The 22,339-nt window shown below is 41.1% G+C and overlaps 1 protein-coding gene across 1 annotated transcript in view; it reads right to left on the reverse strand.

Annotated features, from left to right (window-relative positions):
* The window catches only part of spag17 (sperm associated antigen 17), a 224,565-nt gene that overhangs the window by 35,684 nt on the left and 166,542 nt on the right, over positions 1–22,339 (reverse strand). Inside the window, exons 48-50 of the mRNA XM_033033446.1 lie at positions 20,766–20,891; positions 16,981–17,106; positions 5,958–6,095 (exon numbers count right to left, since the gene is read on the reverse strand). Coding sequence (XP_032889337.1) covers positions 5,958–6,095; positions 16,981–17,106; positions 20,766–20,891 — 390 coding nt within the window. The remainder of the gene's footprint in view (positions 1–5,957; positions 6,096–16,980; positions 17,107–20,765; positions 20,892–22,339) is intronic.

A 22,339-nucleotide genomic window follows, 5' to 3' on the forward strand; every position in this document is an offset into this window, starting at 1 on the left:
GGACCCTTCCTCAGATTGAAGAAGGTCCCGACCCGAAACCTCACCTATCTTCTCCAGGGCTGCTACCTGACCCGCTGCATTACTCCAGCACTTTGTGTGTTTTTTTTTGTAAACCAACATCTGCAGTTCCTCATGTCTCCCCTCTATATTCAATGTCCTGACTGATGAACATACCACCCTGGTGATAAGTTATTCATTTGTTGCTTATGTGTTCATTCTTTTAATATTTCTCACTGACGTTAAACAAATATTTTTCCTCCACATTGTAGCCACAAATAAACTGGTCTTGATACTATTTGCCAAAGCTGGTGGTTCCGTTCTGGAGGTGGGCAATAAGCAGTGGTAGTGTCAGTGATGCCCAAAAATCATACAGTGGCAACACATTGGTCAATTGTGAAAATAAACTTGATCTAAAAGCCTGCCACTGATCAATGAATGATTGAATACAGAATGTTCAGTGCTTGGAATGTAGAATATTATATATTTGGATTTACTGTAAGCTGCACCATTGACATTGACAGTGCTTCCCTTTTTTCACCAGGCATCAAGTTTAGTTCAGGATAGACACAAAATGCTGGAGTGACACAGCAGGACAGGCAGCATCTCTGGAGAGAAGGAATAGGTGGCGTTTCGGGTCGAGACAGTTCTTCAGACTGATCAGTTTGAAGAAGGGTCTCATCCCGAAATGTCACCCATTCCTTCTCTCCAGAGATGCTGCCTGTCCCGCTGAGTCCCTCCAGCATTTTGTGTCTATCTTCGACAAACTGGCCTATTTGCCTCGTGAGCTTCCGTGAAAAAAGTAGACAAATGTACCTTTGATTTAAACCAGCATCTGCAGTTCTTTCCTACACATCAAGTTTAGTTTAGTTTAGTTTGGAGATACAGCACGGAAACAGGCCCTTTGGCCCACCGAGTCCACACCGATCAGTGATCCCAATGTACTAATGCTATCCTACACACTAAGAAAAATTTACAATTTTACCGAAGACAATTAACCTACAAACCTGTACGTCTTTGGAGTGTGGGAGGAAACCGGAGCACCCGGAGAAAACCCACGCAGGTCACGCGAGTTGCCAAGTCTGGACTATTTACACACATCAAGGTTTATCTGAACCATTGAACATTTTGCAGATTTACCTTGGTGGACTCCTATTTTGCAGCAACATGGAGAACATTTGGAAATTAAAATAGGAATGTAGGAACAAACCAAAACATGAAGTATGCAAGAAAGGACGGATTCAGTCCAGTGGCCTTGATGTCCACCATCATGAAATGTTTTGAGAGGCTAATTATGGAACACATTAAATCCAATCTACCCAGTGGCCTTGACCCACTGCAGTTCACCTACCGCCACAACAGGTCTATGGACAATGCCATCGCCTTGGCCCTACACTCATCCCTGGAACACCTTGATAAGAGAGACACCTATGTCAGACTCCTATTCATAGACTACAGCTCTGCCTTTAACACCAATATACCAACCAAGCTCATCACCAAACTCACGGGACTTGGTGTCAGCACTCATCTCTACAACTGGATACTCAACTTCCTGACCAACAGACCCCAGTCAGTGAAGCTAGGGGACAAATCATCCTCTACGATAATCTTCAACACGGGTACTCCACAAGGATGTGTTCTCAGCCCCCTTCTTTACTTCTTGTACACCCACCACGGTGTAGCCACGTACAAATCTAACACGATTTACAAATTCGCAGACGACACCACCATGGTGGGCCGGATATCAAATAGTACAGGAAGGAGATTGAGAACCTTGTGTCCTGGTGTGGAGACAACAATCTTTCTCTCAATGTCAGCAAGACAAAGGAGATAGTGATCGACTTCAGGAAGTGAAGCGGTTCACACACCCCAGTTTACATTGACGGTGCCGAAGTAGAGATGGTTGAAACCTTAAATTCATAGGATTCAATATCACCAACAACTTCTCCTGGACCACCCATATTGAAGCAACGACCAAGAAAGCACAACGACAGGATATTCCCTAGGACATTGAGGGAAGTTAGTGTAGAAATAGCCGGGGCTATGACAGAAATATTTCAAATGTCATTAGAAACGGGAATAGTCCCCGAGGATTGGCGTACTGCGCATGTTGTTCCATTGTTTAAAAAGGGTTTTAAGAGTAAACCTAGCAATTATAGACCTGTTAATTTGACTTCAGTGGTGGGCAAATTAATGGAAAAGATACTTAGAGATAATATATATAAGCATCTGGATAAACAGGGTCTGATTAGGAACAGTCAACATGGATTTGTGCCTGGAAGGTCATGTTTGACTAAACTTCTTGAATTTTTTGAAGCGGTTACTAGGGAAATTGACGAGGGTAAAGCAGTGGATGTTGTCTATATGGACTTTAGTAAGGCCTTTGACAAGGTTCCTCATGGAAGGTTGGTTAAGAAGGTTCAACTGTTGGGTATAAATGCAGGAGTAGCAAGATGGATTCAACAGTGGCTGAATGGGAGACGCCAGAGGGTAATGGTGGATGGCTGTTTGTCGGGTTGGAGGCAGGTGACTAGTGGGGTGCCTCAGGGATCTGTGTTGGGTCCTTTGTTGTTTGTCATGTACATCAATGATCTGGATGAAGGTGTGGTAAATTGGATTAGTAAGTATGCAGATGATACCAAGATAGGGGGTGTTGTGGATAATGAAGAGGATTTCCAAAGTCTACAGAGTGATTTAGGCCATTTGGAAGAATGGGCTGAAAGATGGCAGATGGAGTTTAATACAATACAATACAATACAATTTTATTGTCATTTGAGCCTCAGTGAGGCTCAAACGAAATTTCGTTTCCACAGCCATACAAACAGACAATTTCTAGACATACACACAATTTAGTTCACACAAACATCCATCACAGTGAACCCACTGTGATGGAAGGCAAAGTATTTTCTCTCCCCTGTTCTCCATGTCTCTCCCGATGTCGAAGCCCCAGGCGGGCGATGATAAGTCCCACGGCCATTTTAAGCCGTGCCGGGCGATTTACGGCCCCGCTCCCGGTCTAGAAGTCTCGATGTTGGAGCCCCCGGCGGGCGCTGTAATGTCCCACGGCCATGAAGCCGTGCCGGGCGATGTATGACCCCGCTCCAGGTTGTTCCAACCCCGCGACACGGGCTGGAGAAGTCGCGTTGCGGGAGCTCCGGGAAGCGGCCTCTCTCTCCCCCCGGACCCGCGAGCTCCCGATGTCCCAGTCCACCGGACCTGCGGCTGCGTTGCTGGAGCCTCTGAGCCCCAGGAGTCGAGTCGCAGCAGCGAGTCACCACCGCTCCCCACGCACCGAGGCCGGCCAGCCCCACGATGGTGAGTAGTCCGCAGCTCCGCAGTCTCCCGAGCCCCCGGGTCGTTCAGGCTGGAGGCCGCTCCACGGTGCTAGGCCCCAACGACAACGGAAACCCGACAGGGAAAAGGTCGGGTCTCCCGGACAGGGAAGAGATTTCAAACAGTTTCCCCCTCCCCCCCCCCCCCCGCCCCCCACATATACACATTTAAAACCAGTATTAAAAAACACCAAACACTACATTTAACTAGACAAAAAAAAAAAAAAGACAGACAGGCTGTAGGGGCCGCTGCAACGGGTAAGTCGCGCCGCCATTTTTGGTGATAAATGTGAGGTGCTACACCTTGGCAGGACAAATCAAAATAGGACGTACATGGTAAATGGTAGGGAATTGAAGAATGCAGTTGAACAGAGGGATCTGGGAATAACCGTGCATAGTTCCTTGAAGGTGGAATCTCATATAGATAGGGTGGTAAAGAAAGCTTTTGGTATGCTAGCCTTTATAAATCAGAGCATTGAGTATAGAAGCTGGGATGTAATGTTGTACAAGGCATTGGTGAGGCCAATTCTGGAGTATGGTGTACAATTTTGGTCGCCTAATTATAGGAAGGATGTCAACAAAATAGAGAGAGTACAGGGGAGATTTACTAGTATGTTGCCTGGGTTTCAGCAACTAAGTTACAGAGAAAGGTTGAATAAGTTAGGTCTTTATTCTCTGGAGCGCAGAAGGTTAAGGGGGGACTTGATAGAGGTCTTTAAAATGATGAGAGGGATAGACAGAGTTGATGTGGACAAGCTTTTCCCTTTGAGAATAGGGAAGATTCAAACAAGAGGACATGACTTCAGAATTAAGGGACAGAAGTTTAGAGGTAACATGAGGGGGAACTTCTTTACTCAGAGAGTGGTAGCGGTGTGGAATGAGCTTCCAGTGGAAGTGGTGGAGGCAGGTTTGTTGGTATCATTTAAAAATAAATTGGATAGGCATATGGATGAGAAGGGAATGGAGGGTTATGGTATGAGTGCAGGCAGGTGGGACTAAGGGAAAATAATTGTTCGGCACGGACTTGTAGGGCCGAGATGGCCTGTTTCCATGTTGTAATTGTTATATGGTTATATGTATATGATCAGCCATGATCATATTGAATGGCGGTGCAGGCTCGAAGGGCCGAATGGCCTACTCCTGCACCTAATTTCTATGTTTCTATGTTTCTATGTTTATAACGCCTTTACTTCCTTAGATGGCTTAGGAAGTTTGGCATGTCCCCTACAACTCCCACCAACTTCTACAGATGCACCATAGAAAACATTTTATCAGGATGCATCACAGCTTGTTTTGGGAACAGCTCCATCCAAGACCGCAAGAAATTGCAGCAAATTGCGGACGCAGCCAAGACCATCACACAAACCAACCTCCCTTCTATTGACTCCATTTTACTTCCTGAGAAGATTAGGAGATTCAGCATGTCGAAGAGGATTCTCCTAAACTTCTACAGGTGCACGGTAGAGAGCATGCTGACTGATTGCATCGTGGCCTGGTTCGGCAACTTGAACGTCCAGGAGCGAAAAACCCGTCCAGGAGCGAAAAACACAAAAACTTGAACGTCCAGGTTCAGGACCAGCTTCTTCCCTACAGCCATCAGGCTATTAAACACAACAACGATATAGCTCTGAGCTCTGAACTGCAATAGACTATATTATTATTTGTTATTTGCACTATATTTGCTATTTATTTAACTTTTTCTTTATTTTTCCTGTTATGTACAATGTTTACATATTCACATATTCTGTTGTGCTGCAGCAAGTAAGAATTTCATTGTCCCGTACGAGACAATGAAATGAGACACATTGGGCCAGCAACATAATCAAGGACAAATAGCACCCTGGCAACTCCCTCTTCTCCCCTCTCCCATCAGGCAAAAGCTATAGAGGTGTGGAAACGCACACCACCAGATTCAGGGACAGTTTCTTCCCAGCTGTTATCAGGCAACTGAATCATCCTACCACAAACAGAGAGTAGTGCTGAACTACTATCTATCTCTTTGATGTCCCTCGGACTATCCTTGACCGGACTTTGCTGGCTTTACCTTGCACTAAACGTTATTCCTTTATCAGGTACAGTATCTATATACTGTAAATGGCTCGATTGTAATCATGCTTTCTACTGACTGGTTAGTATGCAACAACAAACCGTTTTCACTGTACCTCGGTACACATGACAATAAACTAAACTGAAATGAAACTGAACTGATTGAGATCACGTACATTCTCTGAAGTCTCATCTACAGCTAGGCAGATTCACGAGCATTTAGTTATCATCTCTGGCTTTGCTCATCCATTTGTCAATAACGTCTCCTCCCACACCTGTATCCAACTATCAGTCTGAAGAAGGGTTTCGGCCCGAAACGTCGCCTATTTCCTTCGCTCCATAGATGCTACTGCACCCGCTGAGTTTCCCCAGCAATTTTGTGTACCTTCCACCTATCACTTGTCAGGCTTTGTTCCCCTCCACCTCTACTTTCAGCTTTCTCCCCCCTACTCCAATTAGTCTGAAGAAAGGTCTATCCATTCCCTCCTGAGATGCTGCTTGACCCGCTGGGTTCCTCCAACACTTTGTGTTTTGCTCATGATTCCAGCATCTGCAGTTCCTGTGTCTAGAAATGAGCTTACCTGGATTGGGATCCTGATACTGAGAGATCACTGTCGCCTGTGGTGATGAGCTTTCTTTTCTTTTGAGGGGGCAGGTGCCGGAATCCATCCTGGGAGCTGGAGCTGGAGCTGGAGCTGGGGCTGGGCCCTTAGTAATATCTGTTAATAAAAAGTTATTTATGATCTTTGAGTTGTGAATTTGTGGAATTCCCTGCCACAGAGTGCAGTGGAGACCAAGTCACTAGATGAATTTAAGAGAGAGTTAGATAGAGCTCTAGGGGCCAGTGGAATCAAGGGATATGGGGAGAAGGCAGGCACGGGTTATTGATTGGGGACGATCAGCCATGATCACAATGAATGGCGGTGCAGGCTCGAAGGGCCGAATGGCCACCTCCTGCACCTATTTTCTATGTTTCTATGATTCGTAGCTAATTTTATTTTTATAAACACTTTAGGCAGTCAAACGTAAGGGGAATGTATACAGTAAATAGTAAGACTCTAAATAGCATTGATGTACAGAGGGATCTTGGGGTCCATAGGGCGGCACGTTGGCGTAGCGGTAGAGCTACTGCCTCACAGCGTCAGAGACCCGGGTTCGATCCTGACCACGGCTGCTTGTCTGTATGGACCTTGTACGTTCTTCCCGTAACCTGCGTGGGTTTTCTTCGGTTTCCTCCCACACTACAAAGACGGACAGGCTTGTAGGTTAATTGGCTTGGTATGGATGTAAAAAGAATTGTCCCTGGTGTGTGTAAGGTAATGTGTTAATGTGCGGGGATCGCTGGTCGGTGTGGACTCGGTGGGCCGAAGGGCCTGTTTCTGCGCTGTATCTCTTAAACTAAACTAAACTAAACTAAAACTCCCTGAAAGTAGCAACACAAGTTGATAGAGTGGTAAAGAAGGAATCTGATGTGTTTGCCTTCATAAGTCGGTGAATTGAGTAAAAGAGGGTAGACAAAAGTGCTGGAGAAACTCAGCGGGTGCAGCAGCATCTCTGGAGCGAAGGAAATATGCAACGTTTCGGCCCAAAACCCTTCTTCAGACTGATGTAGGGTGGGGAGAAGAAAGGAGAAAGGAAGAAGAGGAGCCAGACGGCTGAGGGAAAGCTGAGAATGGGAGGAGACAGCAAGGACTACCAAAAATTGGAGAAGTCAATGTTCATGCCGCTAGGGTGCAAACTGCCCAAGGCGGTTTATGAGGTGCTGCTCCTCCAATTTCCGGTGGTCCTCACTCTGGCAATGGAGGAGGCCCAGGACAGAAAGGTCGGATTCGGAATGGGAGGGGGAGTTGAAGTGCTGAGCCACAGGGAGATCAGGTTGGTTAAAGCGGACCGAGCGGAGGTGTTCGGCGAAACGATCTCCAAGCCTACGCTTGGTCTCACCGATGTAGATCAGCTGACATCTAGAGCAGCGGATGCAATAGATGAGGTTGGAGGAGATGCAGGTGAACCTCTGTTGCCCCTGGAACGACTGCTTGGGTCCTTGAATGGAGTCGAGGGGGGGGAAGGTGTAGCAACTCTTGCGGTTGCAAGGGAAAGTGCCCGTGGAGGGGGTGATGCGGGAGGGAAGGGAAGAATTGACCAGGGAGTTACGGAGGGAGCGGTCTTTGTGGAAAGCAGACAGGGGGGGAGATGGGAAGATGTGGCGAGTGGGTGGGGTCACGTTGGAGGTGGCGAAAATGACGGAGGACTATTTGTTGTATGTGACGGCTGGTGGGGTGGAACGTGAGGACTAGGAGGACTCTGCCCTTGTTAGAGTGGGGGGGATGGGGAGAGAGAGCAGTGTTACGGGATATTGAAGAGACCCTAGTGAGAGACTCATCTATAGTAGGGGAGGGGAGCCCCCGTTCCCTGAAGAATGAGGACATTTCTGATGCCCTGATGTGGAACACCTCATCCTGGGAGCAGATGCGGCATAGACGGAGGAATTGGGAGTAGGGGATGGAGTCCTTACAGGAAGCAGGGTGGGAAGAAGTGTATTCTAGATAGCCATGCTCATCTCCGTTCTAAATGGTCTCCCCTAATTCTTAAACTGTGGCCCCTGGTTCTGGATTCCCCCAACATCGGGAAAATGTTTCCTGCCTCTAGCATGTCCAATCCCTTAATCTATATTACTAAAAGTCTGATCTTGACCGCTTTTGCCACACTGTGGCGTGATTTCCGAGAGAACACCGCCACCTACGGCCGTCATTTTTGGCCACCCCGCTCAGATCCCCCCTCCACCTTTCGGGACCGGAGGAATTTTCCCATCGATGAAAAATCTGAGATATATTAATGTTTTTAAAAGATTTGCCATTCTCTCTGCTGCCCCTGCTGGTGGGAGGGGGAGGGACTATAAAACCCGGAAGTGGTGTGCCTCAAGTCTCTTCAAGATGGAGGAAGGCAGAGGGTCACGTTTCTCTGAGCTATGAATAACAAAAAAATGTCTATTGGTTCTAAAATGTTTGCAAAAAAATGTCTATTGGTTCTAAAGCTTGCAAAAAAAAGTCTATTGGTTCTAAAATGCTTGCAAAAAAAAATTCTATTGGTTCTAAAATGCTTGCAAAAAAATGTCTATTGGTTCTAAAATGCTTGCAAAAAGTCTATTGGTTCTAAACTGCTTGCAAAAAAAATGTCTATTGGTTCTAAAATGCTTGCAAAAGGCGTCTCTATTGGTTCTAAAATGCTTGCAGAAAATGTCAATTGGTTCTAAAATGCTTGCAAAAAGTGTCTCTATAGGTTCTAAAATGCTTGCAGAAAGGCCCAGTGCATAATCTCCTCGACGGAGGTAAATTTAAAAACAATCCTAGCTACCATTGGTGGCTTTTTTGTAAGATATCGCTTTTTTGATAACTTACTCACTTTTTTTGTTTATTCACAATTATGTGTTGTGTGACTTAACAATTTTTATGTACACTCTATTTTATGTTTTTCTCTTTCCCTTAATTATGTTTAATAGTGTCAGGAGATGTAAAACTACTGTAGAAATTATGAAGGACAACTCTGGACTCGGGATTTCGAGGTACTTGGCTGCATCACATGAATCATACAGTCTGATAATAATAGCCAATGCAAGATAATAGTCGAATAAATATCGGAGGTCTCACTTTCTGTAGTTGGAACATCAGAGGTGCGAACGAGCCAATTAAGAGGGGTAAAATTCTGGCACAATTAAAATCATTAAATATGGATATTGCTTTCCTACAAGAGACACATTTGAAACAACAAACTCAGATCAGATTAAGGGCAAACTGGATAGGTCAAACCTATTACTCCTCATTCACCTCTAAAGCAAGAGGCACGGCCATTATAATTCGGAAGGGTATACCTTTTAAATTAAAGAAATCCATATCTGATAAAGAGGGAAGATACGTCATAGTCACGGGAGACATTTACAATACACCATTAACTATGATAAATATTTACGCGCCTAATTTTGATAACCCACAATTTTTAAAGAGCATAATTATCAAAATATAATAATGGGGGAAGATTTTAACTGTGTTATAGACCCATACTTAGATAAATCAATAAAGGTAGGGAAGCGTCTTGTTAAAACTAAGACCTGTGAATTTTTAAATACTTATATAAAAAATAACAACATAGCCGATGTTTGGAGAATAGCAAATCCAAGTGGTAGGGAATACTCATTTTACTCATCAGTTCATAAAACTTATTCACGAATTGACTATTTCTTATTGGACACAAAATTAATCCCGTATACGAATAAACCATCATATCATAATAGTATTATTTCTGATCACTCACCATTGACTTTTATACTTAAAATTGAGGGAATGCCGGGTATAAAACCTTTTTGGAGATTCAACGCACAAATATTAAATAACCCGCAGGGCTATGAGTATATAAAAGAACAAACAAATTTTTTTTTCGAAATAAATGACACGCCGGGTATTTCTGCACCGCTATTATGGGAAACCTTCAAGGCATATATTCGCGGCATCATAATCTCTTACCAAAGTTTTCAAAATAAAGAAAATAAAAGAGAACTTCAGCGGATAGAACAGGAAATAAAATTACTAGAACTGGACAATGCAACTGACCCAACCATAGATAAACATAATAAGATAACTTTATTGAAATATAAAATCAATAGAATACTATCGGCAAGAGTAATAAGATTATTCCAAATTACAAAACAAGCACACTTCGAATTTGGGGATAAGCCACATAAATTACTTGCGAGGCAACTGAAGCAACAAGAAAGGGAAAAAACTATCACTAAAATTAAATCGGACAAGGGTGAGTTTCTAACACTGCCAAAGGATATTAATAAGAGGTTTGCCCAATGTTATTATAATTTATATACATCTAAAATAAATACAGATGTTAGTAAAATTACAAATTTTTTAGATAATTGCAATCTCCCAAAATTGGATAGTTTAGAACAAGAGCAATTAGGAGCACGGATTACTAGTGAAGAAATAAAACAAATAATAAACTCACTGTAAAATGGGAAGACCCCAGGACCAGATGGTTTTAGTAATGAATTTTATAAAAGATTTCAGGAGTCAATTGTACCAAGATTATTCAATTTATACATGCAGGCTTATACCGAAAATAAACTGCCAGAAACCCTAGCAGAAGCAACAATAACGCTTATACCAAAAAAAGATAAAGGTTTAGATGAACCGGGTTCTTATAGAGCTATTTCACTTCTAAATACGGATCAGAAAATTTTAGCAAAGATTCTAGTAAGAAGACTGAATAATTATATTAACAATTTAATAAATACGGATCAAACGGGATTTATACCCAAAAGACAATCATTTAATAATTTGAGAAGGCTTTTCAATATAATGTACTCTCACAATGAGGACAATGAAGATATTTCAGTTGTTATGCTGGATGCAGAGAAGGCATTTGATCAGGTAGAATGGCAGTATTTATACAAGGTACTCCAAAAATTTAATATGGGAGAGAATTTTATTAGATGGGTTAAACTACTTTACGATAGACCTACGGCAAGAATATTAACTAACAATATGCTATCTCCAAAATTTTACTTATCAAGGGGTAATAGGCAAGGTTGTGCCTTATCACCATTGCTTTTTGCCCTTATGATAGAACCGCTGGCCGAAAGGATTAGAAATCACCCGAATATTCACGGATATAACACTAAGGACTCAAAGAATAAAATTTCATTATACGCTGATGATATCCTTTTATATATTACTAATACACAAACGAGTATACCCACCTTATTAACACTAATTGAGGAATTCGGCTCTTTTTCAGGATATAGAATAAATTGGAATAAAACCACAGGATTCGAGACACTTACTAAAATTCCCCTTCAAAATTGCAACAGAAAAATTCAAGTATCTGGGTATTCAAATTACGAGAAGATACAAATCATTATTTAGTGCCAATTTTATGCCACTATTAAATAAACTGAATGATATGATTACATTTTGGAAAACGCTCCCGGTCTCATTGATAGGTAGAATTAACGCTATAAAAATGACTTTCTTACCACAATTAATATATTTGTTTCAAGCGATCCCAATATATATTCCAAAATACTTTTTCAAAAAACTAGATTCTACTATCACTAATTTTATATGGGATTACAGAGTACACAGAACTCAACGAAAGCATTTGTGTAAACCTAAAGAAGTTGGGGGTTTATCATTACCTAACTTTATGTATTACTACTGGGCAGTGCATATTAAGAACATAATGTACTGGTTGGATAGTTCCACTCAGCAGTTGGAGTGGATAAGAATGGAGAAAGAGGAGTGCTATCCGTACGATATAGGAACGATCTTGCTCTCACTGATAAAATTGAATAGTATAATATATAAGAAGAACCCAATTATTCACAATACAATAAGAATTTGGAAACAAATAAAAGTATCCTTGAAATTAAATAATCTATCAGTACTAACCCCACTAGTGAACAACCCCGCATTCAAACCATCTCTCATCGACAAAACATATCAACAATGGGATAGACTGGGGATTAGGAAAGTAGGGGATATGTATGAATTGGGCAAACTGTTATCATTTCAACATTTAAAATTAAAATTTAAACTGAAGGATAATCAATATTTTAAATATATACAGATACGTGACTTTATGAAGAAATATACACATAGATTTCAAACTATATTTTTAGACCCTTTAGAAGAAGCAATGAATATTAAGGCTGATTCACAAAAACTAATATCATACTTTTATAATAATATATTAAATAGAGAATTACCCTCAACAGAAGCACAAAGGGAAGATTGGGAACATAAGCTAATGATAAAGATCTCGAAGGATAGATGGGAAAAGTATCTGATGAACACACTTAATTGTTCTATTAATGCAAGACATAATTTAATTCAATTCAAATTATTGCATAGACTATATTATTCAAAAACGAGGTTGAATAAATTTTATCCAAACGTCTCTCCCAGATGCGATAAATGTTTGTTTCAAAACGCTAATATAACACATTCATTTGTAGGATGTACAAAGTTGAATAAATTTTGGAGCGATATATTTGATATATTTACAAAGCTTTTCAAGTCAAGAATAGAACCTAAAACGGAATGGATTATATTTGGAATAATAGTAGAAGATATCAATTTAAATAAAGACCAAAACTTTTTTTTTAAATTATGGGTTAATAATTGGAAAGAAATTGTTACTTAAATTTTGGAAAAATACAGCCATACCAACTGTTAAAATGTGGATTAGGAATATGATGGACATAGCACGGCTCGAAGAAATGAGACTCCGACTAATAGATAAATATGACCAATTCTTAAGGAGTTGGTCTCCTTTCATCGACTTTTTGGAATCATGTGATGCAGCGGTGCCGTAAAGATTGCTGATTTCAGTTCATGCCGTGGATAGATCTACATCTCCGAATAAAGATTTGAAAATTTCTCTTTTAAGGGGCCTTCTCTCCTATTTCTACTTTCCACTTTTTCTTTTTTTTTTATATACACACTTCACGTTTTTCTATTCTCTACCATCTATTTTTCCTCTTTTTCCCCTTGTGGCTAAAGGGATCAGGGGGTATGGAGAGAAGGCAGGTACAGGATACTGAGTTGGATGATCAGCCATGATCATATTGAATGGCGGTGCAGGCTCGAAGGGCCGAATGGCCTACTCCTGCACCTATTTTCTATGTTTCTATGTTTCTATTGTTTTCTTTTTCTTGTCTCGCTTACTTCCTTCTCAAAACATAAAACTAGAGGTTGTACATAGAATGGATTACGGTATGACATAATTGGCACCTAAAATTAGGTTCCACTGTACTGTTTTGTACTGTATTAACTTCTAATAAAATAAACAAAAACAAAAAATGCTTCTAAAATGCTTGCAAAAAAATGTCTATTGGTTCTAAAGCTTGCAAAAAAATGTCTATTGGTTCTAAAAGGCTTGCAAAAAATGTCTATTGGTTCTAAAATGCTTGCAAAAAGTGTCTCTATTGTTTCTAAAATGCTTGCAAAAGGTGTCTCTATTGGTTCTAAAATGCTTGCAAAAAGTGCCTCTATTGGTTCTAAAATGCTTGCAAAAAGTGTCTCTATTGGTTCTAAAATGCTTGCAAAACGTGTCTATTGGTTCCAAAATGCTTGCAAAAAGTGTCTATTGGTTCTAACATGCTTGCAAAACATGTCTCTATTGGTTCTAAACTGCTTGCAAAAAGTGTCTATTGGTTCTAAAATGCTTGCAAAAGTGTCTCTTTTGGTTCTAAAATGCTTGCAAAAAAATTTCTATTGGTTCTAAAATGCTTGCAAAAAATGTCTATTGGTTCTAAAATGTAAAAAAATGTCTATTGGTTCTAAAATGCTTGCAAAAAAATGTCTATTGGTTCTAAAATGCTTGCCAAAAAAATGTCTGTTGGTTCTAAAATGTTTTCTAAAAAAATGTCTATTGGTTCTAAAATGCTTGCCAAAAAAATGTCTATTGGTTCTAAAATGCTTGCTAAAAAAATGTCTATTGGTTCTAAAATGTTTTCTAAAAAAAATCTATTGGTTCTAAAATGCTTGCAAAAAGTGTCTCTATTGGTTCTAAAATGCTTGCAAAAAGTGTCTCTATTGGTTCTAAAATGCTTGCAGAAAGTGCCTTTATTGGTTCTAAAGTGTGTGTGCGCATCGTCTGTCTGTGCGTGCGTATGTATGAGTGGCTGTGTCTATGTAAGTGTCTGTGGATGAGTGTGTGAGTGTCTGTGTATGAGTGTTGACTGTCTCTGTGTATGAGTGTCTGTCTGTGTGTCTGAATGTGTGTCTGCGTGAGTGTCTGAGTGTGTGTGGGTCTGTGTGTGTGTCTGTGTGAATGTGTGTACGTGTTTGTGACTATGTGCGTGTGTCTTTGTGTTTTTGTGTATTTCTGTGTGAGTGTGTCTGTGTGTGTGTGTGTCTGGCTGCATGTGTGTGTGTCTTTTTGTGTGTGTGTGTGTGTGTGGGCGGTGGGCGGCGCGACTTTCGTCAGCAGCGGCCTCTGCAGTCCGTCTGCGTTTTTATTATTTTATGTCTATGTTTTTATGTAGTTTTTGTTATTTTTTGTTGGGGTATGTGTGTGGGGGGGGGGGGTGGGGGTGGTGTGGGGGGGAGGGGGTAACTTTTAAATCTCTCCCTGCACGGGAGACCCGACCTTTTCTTTGTCGGGTCTCCGTTGTCGTTGGGGCTGCAACGAGGAGCGGCCTCCAACAGGAAGACCGGGGGCTGTGGTGCCGACTACTCACCTCACCGTCGCGGAGCTGGCCGAGTCCAGAGCGGGTGGAGCTGTGGTGGACGCTGCTGCGGCCCGACCCCCGGAGATTCGGAGGCTGCAACTGCGGGTTTGGCGGACAGTGACACCGGGAGCCCGCGGGTCCCTGGAGGGAGACCGCTTTTCGGGGCTTCCGCAACGGCGACTTCTCCCGCCCGAGTTGCGGGGTTGAAGAGCTCCTGGAGCGGGGCCTTACACCATCGCCCCGCGCGGCTTGGAATGGCCGCGGGATTGCGAGCGCACGCCGGGGGCTCTAACACCAAGACCCGGTGTGCGACCTTGCATCACCCGGCGTGGCTTTAATGGCCACGGGACAATCGCCATCGCCAGCCGGGGGCTTTGACTTTGACTCTGACATGGGGGGGGGGGGGGAGTGCAGTGGAGAGATAAGGTTTTTTGGCCTTCCATCAGAGCAATGTGATGGATGTTTATGTAAATTATGTTGTGTCTTGGGTCTATTTGTTTGTAATGTATGGCTGCCGAAACAACATTTCGTTTGGACCTCAAGGGGTCCAAATGACAATAAATTGAATTGTATTGTATTGTATTGTATTGTATTGTATTGTATTGTATTGTATTGTATTGTGTGCACTCTGCTTGAAATGCTGTGAAATTGGCTTGGTGTGCTGTGAGGTTGGACTTGCTGCCTGCACTCCACGATGACTTTTGAGGTAAATTCTCAGATTTTCTTTGATAAAATTTGACCGCTTAATCTCTCTATATTAAAATTGTCTTTTTTTTATATCAAACGCAAAGTGTTATCAAGAGGCAGTGAGCATCAGAACACAGCAAGAGACACAACAAAAAAAAATTAATAAATCTCATCTTTAACATTTAAATTGTTGTTATATTTTAAGTCATTCACATTTTAAACTTTAATAAATCCTTTTCCACTTGCCATGCCTGCGTGCTCTTCATCATAATAGTAACCTAATAGGCAGGAATGGCTGTGCTGTCGGAGGAGCCACTAAGAGTGAATGGGGGGGGGGAGAGGTTGAGGGGAGATGGACTGAATGTGTATGGGGGAGGGGAATGGCATGGAGCAGAGTGGGGGGTGAAGGGAGGAGGGGTGACTGAGTGAACTGCCACCACCAGCCGTGAGTGACTGGGCTGCCAGCCCACCAACCATGAGTAAGTGAAATGCCAGCTCACCAGTGACTGAAGTGCCAGCCCACCTGCCATGACTCACTGAACTGCAAGTCCAAAAATCCATTCAGTCCACAATGTACATACTAGCCCTCTGGAAACCAGTCCTTTTGACCCACAACACACATACTAGCACTCCAGAAAGCCTCACCCCCCCCCCCCCCCCACTGGCCAGCAATATTGGAATTGGTGCAGAGGTGGAATATTGCATTGGGGGAACAAGCCCTCCCGTGAGAAGCTGGGACCCAACGGGTCCCACTTAGTTTAGTAATCTTATATGTTTCAATAAGAATCCCTCTCATCCTTCTAAATTCCAGAGTATACAAGCCCAGCCACTTCATTCTATCAACAGATGACAGTCCCGCCATCCCGGGAATTAACCTTGCGAACCTACGCTGCACTCTCTCAATAGCAAGAATGTCCTTCCTCAAATTTGGAGACGAAAACTGGGCACAATACTCCAGGTCTGGTCTCACTAGGGCCCTGTACAACTGCAGAAGGACCCCTTTGCTCCTATACTCAACTCATCTTGTTATGAAGGCCAATATGCCATTAGCTTTCTTCAATGCCTGCTGTACCTGGTTGCTTACTTTCAGTCAGTGATGAACAAGGACCCCGCAGATCTCATTGTACTTCCCCTTTTCCCAACTTGACACCATTTAGATAATAATCTGCCTTCCTGTTTTTGCTACCAAAGTGAATAACCTCACATTTATCCACATTACAATGCATCTGCCATGCATCTGCCCACTCACCAAACCTGCCCAAGTCACCCTGCATCCTCATAGCATCCTCCTCACAGTTCACACTGCTACCCAGACAGAGTGGGCCAAAGGGCCTGTCCCTGTGCTGTGCTGTGTTGATTCAATGTATTTAAATAGGAATAATTGCCATTAATAAATGAATGATTTTGAAAATAATGTCCTATCTATAGAAAACTATATCTTGTGAGCTATTGTAAGCAACACCATTTGTAAATGCTTTGTTTTTTCTTCTTTTCTCATCAATGCTTCTGCTTTCACATCGAAGGTTAATCGAGCCAGTCTACAATTTCAACATTTTATTTAGGCGGATGCCTTCTCCGACCAACATGGGGATCATTCAGAACTTAAAGTCAGAGAGCGGTAATCAAATGCATTTTCATTAATGACATGGGTAGATGCATAAATCGGTTACATTAGAGTTTACCTGTATTGGGGTATGGAAACTGAGAGGTCACCTCCTGATGTGTTGGGCTGCCTCTTCTTTTGAGGGGGCAGGTGTCTGGCTCCATTCCATGGGCCTGGGTTGGCTTTGCTGGGCTGTCGGCAACATCTGATGGAATAAGTCAGTGATAGCAATGTCAGGTTACATAGATGAAGAAACAAAGAACTGCAGATGTTGCTTTATTCCAAAGATAGACATAAAGTACTGGAATAACTCAGTGGGTCAGGTAGCATCTCTGGAGAAAAAGGATAGGTGATCTTTCGAATCGGGTCCCTTCATCAGACATCTTTGGAAACTATATTTACACTTTTGTTTATTCAAAACCAATTATCTTTATGCAGAACATGAGAGGCTTCTGTGATTCACTATTTTTGTTTTGGTGTCCCCATCTACCCTTTCATCATTGAAGTGTCTTTCAGGTACAATATTTTTTGATAAAGAAATGAATAGCTCCTTTTAATTGCTGAAAGCGCACACCAGCAGACTCAGGAACAGCTTCTGCCCCTCTGTTATCAGGCTTCTGCATAGTCCTTCACAAAGTAAGGGATTCACCTTATTGCGGACATTGGACTTTGTCTGTGGAACTGGTGTGTTACAATGCTGAGAACTATATTCTGCACTCTGTATCTTCCCCTTTGCTTTACCTATTGTACTTGAGTTTTTTTTTGTTTTTTTTAAAAAATTATTTTTATTAGAAGTACGGTAAATTACAATAACACACAACACATATATCTTAATACATTTTTTGTACCGCTTCATTTTTTTTTAAGCTTTAAGAAAAAGATAGAAGTAAGGAAAGTAAAGAAGGTGCGCAAGAGTCGTGAAGTGCAAGAGAGTGTTGGGAAAAGAAAGCCCCTTAGAAAAGAAGTTAGAGAAGGAAGTGAAGTAAGAAAGTAGACCCTAGAAAAGAAAGAAAAAGAAAGTAAGGACAATCGCTCTATTATAACATTAAACTCCGCAGAAAGACTACCAACCAAGTCTGTTTTTGTTGTTTTACCTCCCATTGCCAGGTCCTGATACCATTTATTTATTTATTTATTTTAAAAATTACTATTGCACCTCATGCTTGTAATAGGTCCATAAACGTAGACCACGTCTTTTGGAATTGGTTTGCTTTACCTGCTAAGAGGAATCTCATCTCTTCCAGATGTAATGTTTCAAACATATTTGATGTCCACATTTTTATTGTTGGTGTGGGCGCATTTTTCCAGAATTTAAGTATGAGCTTTTTTCCCATTATTAGCCCGTAATTGAGTAAATTCTTCTGATACACGTTTAATTCAGGGATACCTTCCGATATCCCAAAAATGATCCATTCTGGTTTTGGTACCAGTTTTATTTTAATTAATTTTGAAAAATATCAAATATTCCATGCCAGAATTTTTGGATTTTTGTACAAAAAACAAAAGAATGCGCTATGGTAGCTTCTTGACACAGACATTTATCACAGATTGGTGAAACATTAGGAAAGATTTTATTTAATTTAGTTTTTGAATAATATAGTCTATGTAATGTTTTGAATTGGATAAGCGTATGTCGTACATTGATCGAGCATTTATGCACCTGTAGTAAATGATTATCCCAGCTCTCTTTTGAAATTTTTATAGCTAATTCTTGTTCCCAGTCTCTTCTAATTCCATCTGTTGTGGGTATTTCTATGTTTAAAATGATATTATATAAGTACGATATTAAATTAGCTGATTCCGCCTTTGTCTTCATTGCTTCATCCAGTAAGTCGGAAGGCATATTATGATAGTCTTTTGTGTATTTTTTCAGATAATCACAAATTTGAAGATATTTAAAATATTGGTTATTTTTCAAATTATATTTCAGTTGTAGTTGTTGAAATGATAGTAATTTTCCCACTTCATACAGATCTTCGAGCGTTTTGATTCCCATTCTTTCCCATTGTATAAATGATTTGTCTATGATTGATGGTTTAAACGATGGGTTATTGACTATTGGTATTGAGAGAGATAGGTTTCTTAATTTTAGATTCTGTTTTATTTGTTTCCATGTTCTAATTGTGCTATGTATAATTGGGTTTTTATTATAATTTTTATTATTCAGATTTATTGGTGAGAGGATAATCGCTCCTATATTACTCGGGGAGCAGTCCCCTTTTTCCATTACAATCCAGTCCGCCTGCTGGGCAGAATTGTCCAGCAGGTGAATCATATTTTTAATATTTACTGCCCAATTATAATACATAAAGTTAGGGAGCGCTAGACCCCCCCACTCTTTTCGTTTATTAAGGTGTGTTCTTTGTATTCTATGGGGTTTATAATCCCATATGAAATTTGTAATGTCTGAGTCCAATCTTTTGAAAAACTTTTTTGGGAGATATATAGGTATTGATTGAAATAGGTATAGAATTTGTGGTAAGAAAATCATTTTTATAGCGTTTATTCTGCCTATTAAGGACATCGGAAGTGTTTTCCAGAATTTAATCAAATTATTTAATTTCTTAAGTAAGGGATTATAATTGGCTTTAAACATATCCTGGTAATTTCTAGTAATTTCAATTCCCAAATATTTGAATTTTTCTGTAGCTATTTTAAAGGGGAATTTCCTAAGGTGTGTTGAGTCTTTTGGTTTTATCGACATAATTTCACTTTTGTTCCAATTTATTCTATATCCTGAAAAGGATCCAAAGTCCTCAATTAAATTTAATATATTCGGTATACTAATTTGTGGTTTTGTGATGTACAGTAGTACATCATCGGCATATAGGGATATTTTGTTATTTGAATATTTTGTATTATAACCGTAAATATCCAGGTGTGTTCTTATTTTTTCAGCAAGGGGTTCAATTACCAAAGCAAATAACAGCGGAGATAATGAACAACCTTGTCTATTGCCCCTTGATAGTTCAAATTTCGAGGATAATATATTATTAGTTAGTATTCTAGCCGTAGGTTTGTTATATAATAGTTTGTACTTGAGTTTGACGATTGCATTTATGGATGGTAGTATCTGACTTATTGTACAGCATGCAAAACACAGTTTTTCAATGTACTTCAGTATATGTGACAAACAAGCCTACCTATTTTCCAGTATCAATAAATTAATTTCAATTATCATATAGTGTAAATCTCCTTCCAGCTGTTCAGTAAAGTGTATGGAATTAGTTCCCTCCTATCAGCAACTTATTTCCTTGAAGAATGCTATCTAAATATGGATTTGAACAACGCTCAATATAATCTGTTACTCCTACCTCTCCAAGATACATTGGAGTACATGTTAGGTCACAATTCTAAACCATTCATCAAAACATACATATCGGCATCAAATTTTAATCTAACGTGGGCAAATAAATCTGGAATTTTAATTAAATACTTGTCCTGGTAGTGGCAAAACTGTAGGACAAATAAGAGCCCAATATGAATGATTCCTAACTATCTCAGCAGTTTTGCGTGACGTCGGATAAAGACCATTTTCTTCTCTCCCTTCCCCCTCCCCTGTCCACCCACCTGGAATCATACCCATTCCTCCCCTTCCCAATTTGCACCTCTTCTTTCCTGACCTCACACTTTTGTTGTTTCCACTCTGGCCTTTGTCCAACCATCAACCAAAACCACCTGTACTCACCTATCAATCATCAGACTTTGTACTGTCTCCACTTCTCTTCAGGCTTTCTCCCCTCTCCCCACCACCAGAATTAGTCTGAACAAGAGACCTGATCTGAAACATCACCTATCCATGTTCACCAGAGATGCTGCCTGACTCGTTGAGTTACTCCAGCACTGTGATCACAAAAGGTTTACCTGTATTGGGGTATGGAAACTGAGAGGTCATCTCCTGATGCGTGGGGCTGCCTCTTCTTTTGAGGGGGCAGGTGTCTGGCTCCATTCCATGGGATGGGGAAGGCTTTGTTGTGTTGTTGGCAACATCTGATGGAATAAGTTAGTGATATTAATGTCAGCTTGCACAGATGAACATTTCTTTGAAAACCATATTTTCACTGTCTTTTCAAAGCCAATTATCTTTGCACAGATCACAAGAGGTTCATGTGATTCAGACTTGTTGCTTTTTTTGTTTTGGTGCCTCCTCTATCCTTTTATCATTAAAGTGTCTTTCAGGTACGATATTTTTTGATAACAAAATGAATTACTTGAGAGTGGCACCAACAGACTCAGGAACAGCTTCTTCCCCTCTGTTGTCAGACTTCTGAACGGTCCTTCCATAAGCTAGGGTACTGTCCAATTCACCTCTACCCCATTGCAGACCATATAACCATATAACCATATAACAATTACAGCACGGAAACAGGCCATCTCGACCCCTCTAGTCCGTGCCGAACTCATAATCTCCCCTAGTCCCATATACCTGCGCTCAGACCATAACCCTCCATTCCTTTCCCATCCATATAACTATCCAATTTATTTTTAAATGATAAAAACGAACCTGCCTCCACCACCTTCACTGGAAGCTCATTCCACACAGCTACCACTCTCTGAGTAAAGAAGTTCCCCCTCATGTTACCCCTAAACTTCAGTCCCTTAATTCTCAAGTCATGTCCCCTTGTTTGAATCTTCCCTACTCTCAGTGGGAAAAGCTTTTCCACGTCAACTCTGTCTATCCCTCTCATCATTTTAAAAACCTCTATCAAGTCCCCCCTTAACCTTCTGCGCTCCAAAGAATAAAGCCCTAACTTGTTCAACCTTTCTCTGTAACTTAGTTGCTGAAACCCAGGCAACATTCTAGTAAATCTCCTCTGTACTCTCTCTATTTTGTTGACATCCTTCCTATAATTAGGCGACCAAAATTGTACACCATACTCCAGAATTGGCCTCACCAATGCCTTGTACAATTTTAACATTACATCCCAACTTCTATACTCAATGCTCTGATTTATAAAGGCCAGCACACCAAAAGCTTTCTTTACCACCCTATCTACATGAGATTCCACTTTCATGGAACTGTGCACAGTTATTCCCAGATCCCTCTGTTCACCTACATTCTTCAATTCCCTACCATTTACCATGTACGTCCTATTTTGATTTGTCCTGCCAAGATGTAGCACCTCACACTTATCAGCATTAAACTCCATCTGCCATCTTTCAGCCCACTCTTCCAACTGGCATAAATCTCTCTGTAGACTTTGAAACTCTTCTTCATTACCCGCAACCCCACCTATCTTAGTATCATCTGCATACTTACTAATCCAATTTACCACACCATCGTCCAGATCATTGATGTACATGACAAACAACAGTGGACCCAACACAGATCCCTGTGGCACCCCACTCGTCACTGGCCTCCAACCTGACAAACAACCATCCACCATTACTCTCTGGCATCTCCCATTCAGCCACTGTTGAATCCATCTTGCTACTCC

Source organism: Amblyraja radiata, chromosome 14 (genome assembly GCF_010909765.2).
Source record: "Amblyraja radiata isolate CabotCenter1 chromosome 14, sAmbRad1.1.pri, whole genome shotgun sequence".
Taxonomy (NCBI): domain Eukaryota; kingdom Metazoa; phylum Chordata; class Chondrichthyes; order Rajiformes; family Rajidae; genus Amblyraja; species Amblyraja radiata.